This window comes from Porites lutea, chromosome 1 (genome assembly GCF_958299795.1).
Source record: "Porites lutea chromosome 1, jaPorLute2.1, whole genome shotgun sequence".
NCBI classification, from domain to species: domain Eukaryota; kingdom Metazoa; phylum Cnidaria; class Anthozoa; order Scleractinia; family Poritidae; genus Porites; species Porites lutea.
In genome coordinates, this window is record NC_133201.1 from 18097786 (window position 1) to 18112465 (window position 14680).

The following is a 14680-nucleotide window of genomic DNA, read 5'->3' on the forward strand; positions in this document are numbered from 1 at the left end:
TGTCTGTCCGGACCATACATGTATTCTGAGCTTTCTCGTTATTCTAATCAAGGAATTTGAAATAATTAGGACGATGAGCCGCTAGGAAAGACATACAAAAAACCTGTTTCTTGAGTTCTAAAAAGCTGCAAAAGCACTTGAAAACTTTTTCGATTACTCGAAAGGAGTAGAAGTTTTGTCTACAATGATCTTCAAACGGGATTTTTTCTTTTTTATAAAAGTATATAATTAGAGAATTTAAATCCAAACCGTATGCCGTGACAGACTGTGACATTGTCTTCTTTCTCCTAAGTGACTGTCTCAGCAAAAGCTGAAGAAGAGGAATCTTCCTTTCAATTAAAAGCCATTAAAAATTGTTTTGCTTAATCATGACACGCACTCTGTATGACTTTAACTGCCAAATCTTAAATGAATCTTTCTTATAGAATTTGCTTCCCACCATTGTTTTTTTTGCTATTAAACAGTACTTTGCGAAAGCACAGTTGGTTCGTTTTTACCATGTGTGTGGTCGGACATTTAATTAAAGTTTGTGTTGAGTTTTACTGTGTGGCTCGTTTTCTTTCCATGACGTGAAACCCCAGGACATTACAGTTTCATAACAAGACAAAAAAAAAACACACTAATAATACGAATACAGAAATATGGCAGCACGTGGACGATACAACAATTCCAGAGCCTGTGGCTAAGAATCAAGGAAACATGATTCAAGACTCTGTCAACGAATAGTCGCTGAGTCCCTGTGAGTCCGACGAACAAACTTAAGTTGAACTAAAGCAAATGTAAAGAGATGCGAATTCTCCTTTGCTAAGATCGATGCTAAGTTCGCTAGTATTGTGAAACTACCATCAAGTGAACGAGAAGGCAATCGAGGTGATGTCCAGTGTCAAGCTACTTGGCCTGAACATTTCAATAGATCTGAAATGAACCTGTCACATGTCACAAAGTTCCAACAAGGTCTCGGCATGGCTCTACTACCTAAAGCAACTAAAGAGGGCGAGCATCGCAACCAAGGAAACCATAAACTTTTTCTCAACATGCGTCCGCCCGGTTATAGAGTATGCTTGTCCCGTTGTTCACAACTCACTCCCAAGCTACCTCTCAGATGAGCTTGAGGGCTTGTAGAAGCGCGCCATGAGAATTATTAATTCTCTCGCATGCCCGCACCTATCAGGAGCCTGACTAGGAATCGCTAGTTTAGAAACTCTTTTTGAGCGAGGACAGGTTCAAAAGGTCAAATTGTTTCAATTTTCAATGTTTCGGCTTGGCTGATCCGTAAGACCTACCTTGAAATATAGCCAGACCTGCTGAAAAAATTAGCAAACTGCGAAGACGAATAACGACACCTTGAGGACAATCAATCCCTGACTCTTGTTCATTAGCGCCCCGGTACCGTGAGAGGTCTTTGATTCCTTTTCGGAGATTTCTATTACTTTATAAGGAAAGAAATGTGTCGTTTACTTACAAATACTCCAAGGAAACGAGATCTGAAAATATCTCTGAGGGAAGCTTCTTGAGTTTGTTGTCGTTCAAATACCTGCAGGAAAAGAAATGACAGTTTAATTTGTGTCAGATAAGCAGAAAAAATAATTTTTGGTCGCCAGTTTGTAAAAACTATTCATATTTTATCCTCTACTACGTACATACCCGTTCAAGCCTTTTTTAAAATGCTTAAAAATGTTTTTTGCTTCTCTTCGGCGCTGCTCGGAAACAAATAGTACTTGGCTTATCACCCGGTTAGCCAATCAGCGTGCGCGAAAAAACACTATTCACTTGTGTGCTATATACTCGGGGTCTTCTCCACCAGCAAAAAGCCCATTGGCATTTTGAACTTGAAACCCTGGACTGAATTCGACTTTATCCCGCTTAATCGATATCTGCGACTCCAACTGTCCTTTATTTCAGTGGAAATCTTTATTGTGTCTTCCGTTACCCTCCCCTCCCCTCTCGAAATGTTGTCCAACCCTGTCAACCTACCGTGTGGCACGAAATGTTGGCGGGAGTTTAATATTTTTTGGAGCGGCTATTTTGCTTTTGTTTTGTTTATTATCATTGTCATCATTATTATCAACATAGACCTATTCGGCTAAATAAACGGTTGTACCCAATTCAAACCCTTTGGGGATAAAACGTTTTGTTTCAGGAATTTCCATATCATTTAAATGTGAATGTAACATTATAATGCAAATACAGTACACAAAGAATCTTGAACCGGGGAGATTTGAATTGGAGTTAGCCGAATAGGTCGATTATCATTATCATTAGCGCAAAGCATCCCCTGGCAACGAACCCCATTCTCGTCCCCATATCGCGGGCTCATGAATGAAATGCCAGCGATTCAACATGCACTGTCTTCGATCCTTTGCTTGACGGCGTTCTGCGATGACTTACCTCATTTAATTAGATTATAGACATGATTTGCAAACACATTCACTGCTACAAAATGTCTTCACTTTTCCGAGAATATTGGCATTAATAACTGGGAACTGCGGTGGCGCTGGTACATTGTGTTCATAGTTCATATCAGGTGAGAAGGCGTTTTTTATTCTTTACAATAAACTTGAGTTAATTATAGAGTGAAATTCTCAATCTGCTACAAATATTTCTCTCTTATAGAACTCCCTCTTTATATCAACATTATAAAAAAATATTCATTAAGCCAGACTCTCTTCATGATATGACCTAATCTGTCAATTTCAATAGACGGTCCTTGTCACTGTTTTGGAAGCCATCTTGACGAGTAGGCAACCGCGTGAGAAATTACAGTGTTTGTATGAGAATCTGATGTCGAATAATTTCCGTAAAACGGCTGTTCTGAAAACAATGTGAATTATAACTTTAAGCTACAAAGCAAAGGATTGCACTTAAAAATTTTTGGGGCCTACCTGTGCTTAAATTTCTCCTAAGGCCTGCTTTAGATTTTCCATATATTTACGTCTGTAATTTTTCCCGGGACTTTCTGACAGACAAAGGTATAAAAAATATTGCAAAGTGGTTCTAGGTCTTCTAGCTCGGAGCAACTACATAATACAGGGCCACTCTAGTAAGAGCGTTAGATGTTAGCGGCTCGGCGGCTCGCCAGTCGCTTTCAGTGAATAAAGAACGAGAAAGGTATATGATTTAGTGGCTCGGCGGCTCGGCGGCTCGCCAGTCGCTTTCAGTGATTGAAGAACGAGAAAGGTATATGATTTAGTGGCTCGGCGGCTCGCCGGCTCGGCAGTCGCTTTCAGTGATTGAAGAACGAGAAAGGTATATGATTTAGTGGCTCGGCGGCTCGCCGGCTCGGCAGTCGCTTTCAGTGAATAAAGAACGAGAAAGGTATGTGATTTAGTGGCTCGCCGGCTCGCTAGTCGGCGATCAAGGAATGTTTTGGCGATAAATTTCGAGGTAGAAGTATTCTACAGAGAAAATAGAAGGGATGTGGACCATTAGTTTCAAAACCTGAGAGCTAAAATCGAGGTAGAGAATTTTGCTCCAGCTTGTCTGCTGTGTTAATATGTTCTTCAAATGCGATGAAATGACTTCAAGTACCGCCTTTTTTCGTCAAAACTCGGTTATTTTCCTGAAATCTATCTTTCACTGCTCCACTTGCTTGAGACGACGCTTTCTTCAAACAATCTATAGGCAAATGGTTAAAATATATTATTTTTCACCAATTATAGTGTTTCGGATTCAGTGGTGTAGTGGTTAAGTCATCTGCCTTGTAGCTTTGACATTTTGAGAGGTGCTGGTTCGATGCCCCCTGTCGCTCTTCATATTGGGTTTGTTGTTTTGTTTTTTCCTATTATTTGTTTTTGTATTTGTTTTTATTTTGGCCTTTTCATGACAGCGAGCCATGCAGGCCATTGAAAACTCATTAAAAAAAAAAAAAACAGTCATACGGAAAACATTGACTGAAAGGTAACCATTGTGAATAAGTGTTTAACCCTAAAAAGCGCTCAACCCTAACCCTAATCTTAACCCTAATGAAAACTCAACCCTAATCTGTAAATTTGCAGGTTTTACTTGTTTTCTCTTTATTTTTGCCGATGGCTCGCGTGTCGCGCATGTCTCTCTGGCTCGCAGTTTGGGAGGACCCGGAGAAATGTAAAGAACGACATGTAGTTAGAAAACATTAAAGATATTTATTTACAAGTAAAAGACCGACGGTACAATCTTTCTTTGTACGAATAAAAACCACAATATTGTATAAAAGGAGAATAAAAGTTGTTTGATTGATGCACGGTACTAGTTACAGTACTAAGACGTTCAACACCGTGATTGTGCTGAGTGTAATAGCGTTCGATGATGTAAAGCTACGGCAGCCTTAATAAATTGTCATTAGAGAAAGAAATAAACACTGTTCTTTAATTAGAATTGATAACTCCTTAATGTTCTCGTGCGCGTGAAAAAGTTGCGCAAACAATAGGCGTATGTGAAGTTCAATTTATGCAATGTCCGCGCGTGTGATATGTCCAGCATTGACAAGTGCAGTTCTAATATTTTCAGTGATAAGCCTGTTGACTGGCTCGGAAATTCGTTCTCCATATTCTTCTCGCGTGCATGGAGCATTCGCCGGCCAATGGACAATTTCATCGGTTGTTTTCTTAATAAAAACGCGCACCTTCTGAGCGCTTCGAGGGACGCGGATTTCTTCAACACGGCCATACCGTTTAATTGTTTGGGTGCAGTGATCGTATTCTGGCTTCTGAACACTTCTCAAAGAGCGGGGGCTGAACTTCTTGAAGGCTTGAGAAGTAACCAGTCGTCCCGGAAAGCGTATGATGGCGGTAGAGATGTCGATCTCCGTTGGCTGTGCCCTCGGTTTCTCTGTAGCAGGCTCAACAATAGCTTTAACGAATTCAGCAAACATTTCTTTCTGTGCATGTAGATATTCGACGTAATCCACGGCTTTTTTGTAGCAATCTTCAGTAATTTGCTCTGGTGGACTATGTGTTTGATCCTCCTCCAACATGGCAGTGATGAAGTAGCTAATGGTACTCAATGCCACCGCAACTCTTGTGACAAGATCAGTTCCTTTAGATTTGGGTGGTACTTCTCCATTTTCGATCGCAGTGTTGACCGCGTTCACATGATCGGTTTTAAGGCGCTTATGTAGCTGTGCGGCGGCAGGATCCAATGTATAGGATCTGGTGACGTTCTTGTGGGCGGCGTAGATTGCTGCGAAGAGTGGCAGGAAATCTTGTAGGGGAAGGTCTGCTAGATAATGTGTTCCTTCTTCTTCTTGTTCCGGTGTCGGCTTTCGCGCGTTTGGAACAGTAATTAAGAAGCGATCTAGAAGACCGTGGCCTTTGTCCATTCTAAAAATAAGAATCGCTGCATTTTGGATCTGGGTTGACTCAAGAACGGAGAACGCGGTGTTTGATTCAATTTCTCGCGTAGCCTCTGTCGCGAAATGGTAGGATGCAGATTCCCCACTCCATAATTTGCAGAGCAGCTGTACGTCACCAGTGGCGTTATCTTCGTCGTTTTTGAGGAGTTTGTTCAAAACATCAAATATTTCGGGGGAGACAACAAAGGCTTTACCTTGCTTGGAAATGGTTTTCACAAGTCCGGACGATGTTGTGGCGCTGACAAGGGTCTCCTTTGAGATGGTGTCTACGTCTCGAAGTGCGGCCAGCACTGTCTCTATGGCAGGTGATTTTCCCGTTCCTGGATGACCAACGGACATGGTGTATAGGTTTAGTGGCTGAATGTGATTTCCATTTAGGAAGTGGGCGTCAGTATTTCCGAGGAGAAATGAGGTGGCTGTCATCAATGATGGCACCAGGTAACCAATGGAGCTGCCGACGGACTTAGCTTTTGCTTCTAAGAACTGGAAAACAGTCTCAGAAAATAGCTGGTCATAATTGTAATGTATTCCTGAAACTCGACGATGAAATGAAGCCCAGGTAGCTTCGTTTTGACGAGAAAGACGCAAGATAGGGTTTGACATTGTGAACTGGTTGGCGTTAACACACGAATGAGCAGAAAGAGCAACGCGTTGAGATTAGGATGAAACTTACAAACAAAACGTTTTGTTTGAAAACAAAAGAAATCGGCGAGTGACGCCGTTTGAAGTGAGCGATTTAATTAGTATGTCTGTGAAATTTTCAGTTCATTGAAAATGAACCAATCTAAAGGTGAGACTTTTTGTCATATATTGAAAGGAGGGAAGCATTAGTTGAAACTTGATGAATGGAAGTTTGTAAGTATTATTTTAATTCATTAATAATGAAAGTTACTTAGGCCAAGTTAACTGAAATTTCCGAGATAAATTGAAGTAGCGCGAAGACGAAAATGTTGCGGTGTGGAAGCAATGGAAAAGTATATCGAACTATTAGTGTTCAGGTTGGTTGCAGTAGTAACACGAAAGAAGTTGGTACTCAGTATTCAAGTGGAAAGGGAAACTATCAGCGAAAAATAGGTGGTACTTCGCACTGGACGTATGATGAGCTGAAAGACAGAGTTCTCTGCAATAGAGAAACTTTAATCGGATGGTTAATGAATGAAGGAATGATCGCCTCCAAACGCGCCTGCCCCGTTTGTGGTGAAAACATGGAGCTGGTAGAATGTACGGACCGATCAGACGGTTACAAGTGGGAGTGCAGAAAGCGAGCGAATAACAAACGCCATAAAAGTACAGTCAGCATCCGGAAAGGAAGTTGGTTTGAACAGAGTAATCTTACCCTGGAAGAGATTATTAAGTTCACCTACTGGTGGTCGGAGGGACTAACGCAAGAGCAAATAAAGAAACAGCTGCACATTAATTCCAACACAGCTGTCGACTGGGATATGTTTTGCAGAGAAACATGTGAAGTGACCATCCAGAAAAAAAGTGAAAAGATTGGTGGTGAAGGGAAAGTGGTTCAAATTGATGAAAGCAAGGTGGGAAAGCGGAAATACCATCGAGGGCACAGAGTTGAAGGACAATGGGTATTTGGCGGTATAGAGGAAGATTCAAGGAGATGTTTTTTGGTGGCAGTGGAAGATAGGAGCGAGGCAACACTTTTGCCTATCATAAAAGACTGGATCGAACCGGGAACATTAATTGTCTCCGACTGCTGGAAGTCATACCACAACTTAAATAAACATGGATATTCACATCAAACCGTGAACCATTCAAAGGAGTTCGTAAATAAAGACGGGTATAATACTAACAAAATGGAAGGTCACTGGCGGCACATGAAAGTGAGTTTGCCTGTATTCGGCACTCGCAAGGACATGTACTCTTCCTATCTTGCTGAGTTTATTTGGCGACATGTAAACAAAGAAAAAGACTTATTCGCCACGTTTTTAAATGATGTAAAAACTCTATACAATCCGAATTAAGTTAAGGTCAGAAAAATAGGCATACATAAAATACATGGCTCGTTGGCATGCATTTTCAATTTTTTGTTTCTTAGTTGAGCTTGAACCGAAGTGTTTTTCATGAACGTTTTAGAAAGTTGCGGAATCACCTTTTGTTCTGTAGTTATGTTTTGAAAAGTTGTTTCTCAGTTGAGTTACGAAATGAAAGTTAGAGAAAGTTGCGGTTTATTTCAGTTTTGAGCTGTAGTCTGTGAGACACCCGAAAACTGTTTTGTTCAAGAAATCTGTATGATTGTGATAATCATTTTGAAATGATGTTAAAAATAATTAAAAATGTTGAAACTTATGTAAACCTGCGAACTCACCCACCAAGGGAAGATTTTCAAATACCCGAAAGTTCTTATGCATACAATTTTGCGGGTCTCGCTGTATCCGAGCTTTATGAATGATATTGTAAAGGATATTGTAAGCATAATTAACTAGCTGAGAAGATGAGACACAAGTGGGCTATTATACAAAGTATTCTCTTCTTTTATTGCTACCGCAGAAAATTTGTGGAACCATCGGATACGTCTCAGAAACGTATATTTATCAAACGTAAACGCTTTACGATAGGTTTTTATATGAGTTACAAGTGCTCACATGCATGATCAAAACAAACAAAGAAACTTCGCTAGTGAGACCAAGGAATCTACTGGCGAGCCGACGAGCCAACGAGCCATTTGAATAATATACCTTGGAATCGACTGACGAGCCAACGAGCCATTTGAATAATATACCTTGGAATCGACTGACGAGCCAACGAGCCACTTCAATTAGAATAGTTGGAAAAGTGGCCCTGTATTCTGTAGTTAAGCCTGTAGCTCATGTAACGCCTCTCATTTTTTTTTCTGTAGAATCCTTAGGAGTGAAGCTTTAGTTTACAATTCATTTCTTTTTTTCAGAACAACCGTTTTACGGAAATTATTCGACATTAGATTCTTATACGACAAACACTGTAATTTCTCACGCGGTTGACGGCCTACTCGTCAAGATGGCTTCCAAAACCGTGACAAAGTCTATTCCTGCTAAGCTTACAATGCATTTGTCTTGTGTGTTGCAGTAACTTATAATCATTTTACATGCATGTAATGATTTCACTTATTTACAATATTGCACATGCACTAGAAGTGGGATGACATTCTTGGTAGTCATCACTTTTTTGCTGACACTGGCTCGATTGATTTTACCTTAAATGGATTGTTTTTTTAAACCTTGTCAAGAACAATGTGCAAAGTGTACTTTTTTCATGCCATTTCAGAAAACAGGTTAGCTCCTAGCTAAACCTCTTGTTGTTTTCACAATAACAATATATATGCTTTAAACTTCTGTTGCTGTAATGATACATTCTCAGAGAACTGCTGAAATCGATATTATGTATCGGTCAAATCGAAGCTTCAATATGCCCCCCCCCCCCCCCCCCTGGGCAACCCCCTTTTTTGAAAATTATTGTTCAAATTCCCCCCTTCCCGGGCCAAAATGCCGTTCAAATGCCCCACACTAGGGTCCATTCAGGTGATCAAATGCCCCCACCCCGGGGATATTTCATGGGCACAAAAATGACAGAAGGACGGCGGAAACGCCTTCAGTTGTCGAACAAAATTTTATAAATATAACAAAAACTGAGCAACACTGCTAGCGTATTTACTACGAACAAAATTCTTGTGCAAAGCGGCAGAAATCGCTGCTACAAGGTCACTGAATGCTCAGCTTTTCTTCGTCATGCAACATACAAAGCGTTCTTTAAAAAAAGATCCCACCTATTGAGATTACTACATCATGACCATTTCACTGACATGCATCATTGCTCACCTTATTAATTAACATACTTGCAGTAGGTCAAAGTAGTTGACCGTTTTATTTTATTTTATTTTATTTTATGTTGTTGTACTGAATTGCTGGTATAGGTATTGTACTTCATTGTAAACACAACAATAAAATACATTCATACATTCAAAGCCTGAATCCAATATTAAAAATTTTAAAATTTAAATACTTCAAATATGGCACAAAGCTTGTTTAAACCCTTTCGTCGAAACCAATTGGCCACAAAGGCACAATCTTTTCCATGAAAATCCTCTAACACCACGTCCCCCATGATAGCTCACCACGCCAAAGATTTTACATGAAATCGAGGGTGGAGTTCAAATTCCCCACCCCTAAAGCATGGGGATCAAATTCCCCACCCCCTGGAAGACTTTGATGATCAAATTCCCTCCTCCCCGGGACGGCAAAGGTGTCAAATGCCCGGGGTATGCCCGGGGGGGCATGTTGAAGCTTCGATTTGACCGATACATTATGATCTCCATATCTCACTGTCACAGGCCACAGTTTATGTCGAATGTAATGAACAAGTGTGAGTGCGAGATATTAGTGTTTACAAAAATACATTAAACGTGTTGTGGGCAAGCATTATTTTTCTTGGGCAAATCACTGTACAAAGATATTTGTGGACAAATTCTCTGAGCTTGCATTAAGCATATTCTTTAGAATCTTGACTCATGGGTACGCTTTTCAAAATACTAGATGCCCGGCAGTTGGAAATTCACGTCCAATTTGCATGAAATATGTCATTTAATTTGTGTAATAACATCAGGAAGTTGTTTAGAAAAATCAAGCGATTTCAAACACTGCTTTGGGCTTGACATAGAGGCAACTGTCGAGCCTGCGCATAGAGTGAAATCTTTATAGTTTTGACACTTCAAAAATTTGCGTCACGCAACTGCAGCACGACATTGGAAGTTGAAGGGCACTCCTTTCTGCCAATTCGACAAATTTAACGTTGTTTGTAAGTCAGAGGAACATTTCAAGAGGATATCTGGTAAGACTATAGACTCTTTATGATTTTACATAGAAATAGAGTAGACTCAGCAGATGCTGAGAAAGATTTTAGTGAAAGTACAGAATTTCCGACTGCCGGGTATCTAGTACTTTGAAAACCGTACCCGTGAGTCAAGATTGTAAAGAATTATGCTTAATGCAAGCGCGGAGAATTTGTCCAATACAATACGAAATCTTTATTTAGAATCGCTCAGCATTTCTTAACAAACACTAAATACTCTGGTGAGGTTTCGTTGATAATTTCTGTGGATATTCATTGCGAGTTGACTGACAGTGTGTCAGAACTTGAATATCTTCTAAGTGTCAAAAACATTGAGATTTCACTCTACGCCCAAGCTTGACAGTCGCAGTCTTCTACTTTTAACCTAAGGCAATATTTTACAATCGCTTGAGATTCCTAAACAAATATCTTATGTTCTTAGAGGAATTAAACAAGCTATTCCGAGAAAATTGGTCAAAATTTCTGACTGCCGGGTACCTAGTTTTTTTGAAAACAGTTTCCGGCTGCCGGGTGTCTAGACACTTCCTTAAGATAAACTAGGAGTAATCGGAGCTTAGGAGAGTACGTTCGATATGTTTGTTTAATAGGCGTACAGATAGCAGTTGAGGGAGAAGGGTGGTTGCGATATAGATAAATATGATTATGGTATATTTTGAACATAAGGGTTGCGTACAGCAAAACCTCTATTTAAACTGTGTATCACGTTATAAGAAGGTTTTGAAAAGATATCGTATGGTTCGGTGTCAAGTGCTTGTAATCGGAGGAGACATTGGCCAGAGTGCGTTGGGCGTGTAAATACTGGCGCGAGTTGCAGGGTGCAGTTGCTCAAAGGCCGATTAGTGCTTAACCCGGGACTCTTTTTCTTTCTTCAAAAACATTTCTTCAGATAATTTCCTCTGTTATTTTTAAGAGCATCCAATCATCAACTTGTTGACAAAATGAATTACATTGAATTTACTGTTTTAAAAGCTTTCACATCTAAATTCAAACTTCACACTAACCCTGCCAAAGCCTTCAATGGAATGTGCGTGCGGCTCACGTCAATAACTTTTTCAGTAATTTGGTCGAGCGTGTTGATTTCAGTGACTCGAGAGTGGTTTATAAGTTTTTCCTAATAAATAACATTAAAGTGTTTGTTTGGCCGGTGCCGAAAATATCACAAGTCATGATCAAATGGCGCCACTGAGCTTCACATCTCGGGAGATTTACTTTGTGGCACAACGGCTGCCAAGCTACACAACTCGGTAAATTTACGTTGTGGCACAACTGCCGCCGAACTAAACCTGGTTTGACACATGCACCAGGAGTCGCAGACATTTTCCAAAGACAGTGACGAACCATGCTGAAAAATATGAAGGCTTAATCCAAAGTAAAATTCAACAGCAAACTTCTGAAAGATGAACGCTTTGGACGATTCAGCAAACACGGATCGACGTACGCTTTACAAAGATTTAGCAAACTTTTTAAAAGATGAACGCTTTACGAAGACAGAATATCAGACCTCAGGAAACCTTTGAAAGATGAACGCCGAGGACACAAGAATCACCACATGAGTTAGCACGTCAAAGTGAGGCAAAACGAAAGCAAGCGCCTCAAAGCGAGGCAAATGTGTGTCGACGATGATGAAAATCTCAAAAAAACCTCCCTTATTAATTGCACAGGACACCCAACACAAATTAAGGGTTGCGTTCGAGGTACGAGAACGCAATAATGACAAGTAGCATCATGCATACTATACAGCTATGCCACTTTCCCATCGGTTTTTTGTACATGTGCTATTTCCCCTGAATTTGCAAGGTAATCCATTTAAGATTATGTCATTACCTTTATTGAAATTAATTGTATGTGCTCGTCGTTATAGCCACAGAAGAATAAGCTTATCAGAGGATGTGGGACGGGATCTGTGAGGTGTTCACCAGCAACTGCAAAGTGATTCAGGTACATACATGCACTAGGGAATGTGAATGTTAGGTTTCATTTAATTTTTCTCCTTTAAATTCCCTCTTCTTCTTGCTAACATTTTTCCTTTTATATATAAGTGGATAGACCACTGTCGCTGCAAACACCCATTTGTTAAGCAAATGAAACTTTATGTTTTTAAAACTCGTACGCTGTCGTTACTACAACAAGGAATGAGGTACGATGAGCTTATACAGTGATAAATAATGAGCTACAATGAGCTTGAATGACCTACAAAAAATTAATGTCGACCCACAATGAGGTACAAGTGTGCATTGTACATCGATCATGTACTGTTTAAAGAACGAGCAGGAACGTATTATCAGGTTTAAAAACTCGAGGTGAGTTTTTTGAATGGCTTCAAAATCTCTGATACAGATCAATTCACTGTTGCACTAATATTTAGGTTTGGGGTTATTTTGGTTTAAATAATTGAACATAAAAAAGTGTAGCCATGTCTTTGGTTTTTTCTTTATGAATTATTAATGAGTTTTTGAAGACATAAAATCAGCTAATGACCTGTAATGAGCTGAAATGGAAATACTCTTATCAATTGGCACCTCTAAGGACAAAATTTAGAGACATTTTTGAGAGAAATGTAAGAAAAAGATCGTGGTGACAGGTTGGTCGGGCAGCCAATGGTTCAGACAAATAGAAAAAGAAAATCCTTGTATTGTGTCATTCACAAAACATGAAATAATTTCATGTGGTAGTCATGCAGTGATGGCAATGAAAAAGTGAGATACGTTGTGCAAACTTGTTGTTTTGCTAATCTAAACCCACACTGTATCGCTTTTTCACCATTCTTGCTGTAGCTCGCATGGGTCCAGGGTCCTGTTTTCACTTACCCTTTTGGAGATTTATACAACCCTAATATACTGTTGTTTTAATCGACATTCACGATGCTTGTAAACATAACTATAGAAGTTATAGCTCTGTACAATAAAACATTAAGAAGAAGAAGAAGAAAAGTAGAAATCAGAGAGGTTTTTAGTCTACAGCTTAAAGAAATCCGCATTCATGTAATATTCACTTTTTTGGAAAAAGAGTCTTGTTGCAGAGGAGAATTTTTTCTCTGCTGATACCTGATATCTTTTGTTTCATTGACTTTATATTCCATTGCAGAACTTGCTCATGGCTCGGGTTTTCATACAATCGAAAAATCTTAGCAACCTGAAAAACTTTGCGTAGTACAGAAAGTGTTTCAGCTATTTAATTCATTCAGCCATTGTCCACTTTGCTTCACCATTATATAATTCTCCATCCCAGCAAAATTAAAATTGGAAACTCCTTTGTCATTCGAAGATGTTCTTGCAATTTTTTGCTCATCGAGTAAAACAATACAAAAAATTATTTCTCTAGCAGAGCAAGGGAGAAACAATGGAAACAGTTGATTAACGTACACAAAACTGGTTTCAACCAACAGAAAAAACCTTTTGAAGGCGCATATTATTGGGAACCGCTGTAATGTACTACTGCAGGGTACGTTCTTCACATGTAATGTTCCTTTTAATGTCCATTTTGTTTGTTTCGAGACAGAAAAGTGAAAAAAGCTTGGACATACACCTGTATGTGTACATGTCTTTTTGTTTCATTTGATTTTATTTGTGTAGAATAGTTCTAAGCATGATTGTAATTGTCGATGTTGAAATTCTACATCTTCGCTTTATACATTTTCTACAAAATACATCCTGAATCTATACTGTACCAAGCATACCTTGTTGTTTATGGTTAACTGGCTTTTTCATCGGTTCAATGATCATCTCTACTGTACAGTTTCTGTACAGTTTTCTGTGTGTTTTAGGAACTTGGTTGTCATTAAGTACATGTATGTAGCTGTCTATATCGGTATTTGAATGATTAATTGTGATATCTATTCAGTTGACTGGAAATGTATACAGTACAACGATTCTGTGTTTACAATATGGGGGTAAGAGAAGACATATATGTATTGTCAGCTGTACACGTAAGATCTTTGGCATGCAAGGTTATTGATTACAATATTTTTTACATGCATACATATTTTTGTTTAATATTATTTTCGTGTAAGGACATGCGAAAAATAATGTAGCCCGTGAAATTCAACATTTTAACCGTGCCTTTACTAATGCACTTCTACCCAAGAATTCTGCCTTCTCCTGAAGGAAACCCAATTATTACCCTTCACGTACTAAAGCACCTCTTTGTATTCTTGTAAGCAAAGTTTATTTCCATAAGAAGCCTGACAGTTATGGGTCTAGTTTTGAAGAGTTTGAACTTTTGCTCAGCAACAAGGTTTTGATTACAGTTCAAAGTACAGCACTAAAATGTGTTCAACTTAATTTTGCACTGAAGACATAATTAGCAAGTTATACATGTAAACTGATTAGAGTTGATGACTATTACGAAAAACTGCTGTTTCTTGTGTCACCTGAGATCAGCTCGATATAATTTATTTCTTTTCTTTTGCTTAGTGATTATAATTTTGCACATGCAGTACATGTAATGCCACTCAAATACGCCTGGCGTGTTTCCTGTAAACAAATGAGCACAGTAACATGTCTTTCAGCAAAT

At 39.2% G+C, this 14680-nt stretch overlaps 1 protein-coding gene and 1 long non-coding RNA gene across 5 annotated transcripts in view; both read left to right on the forward strand.

Annotated features, from left to right (window-relative positions):
* The first annotated feature begins 2323 nt into the window (after window positions 1-2323).
* Window positions 2324-14680, forward strand: part of LOC140946088 (uncharacterized) — a 70242-nt gene continuing 57885 nt past the window's right edge. For all 4 annotated transcript variants that reach the window (XR_012166808.1, XR_012166811.1, XR_012166806.1 and 1 more), the window contains exons 1-2: window positions 2324-2524; window positions 12030-12106. This is a non-coding gene — a long non-coding RNA (uncharacterized lncRNA). The remainder of the gene's footprint in view (window positions 2525-12029; window positions 12107-14680) is intronic.
* LOC140935817 (uncharacterized) lies at window positions 6413-7393 on the forward strand. Its single transcript, XM_073385386.1, has one exon. It carries the CDS (start codon window positions 6481-6483, stop codon window positions 7306-7308), a length of 828 nt encoding a protein of 275 aa, XP_073241487.1. The 5' UTR covers window positions 6413-6480; the 3' UTR covers window positions 7309-7393.

Bases quoted from the DNA above. Each gene is read 5' to 3' on its own strand.
- LOC140935817 (XM_073385386.1), top strand. From the start codon at position 6,481: ATGAATGAAGGAATGATCGCCTCCAAACGCGCCTGCCCCGTTTGTGGT.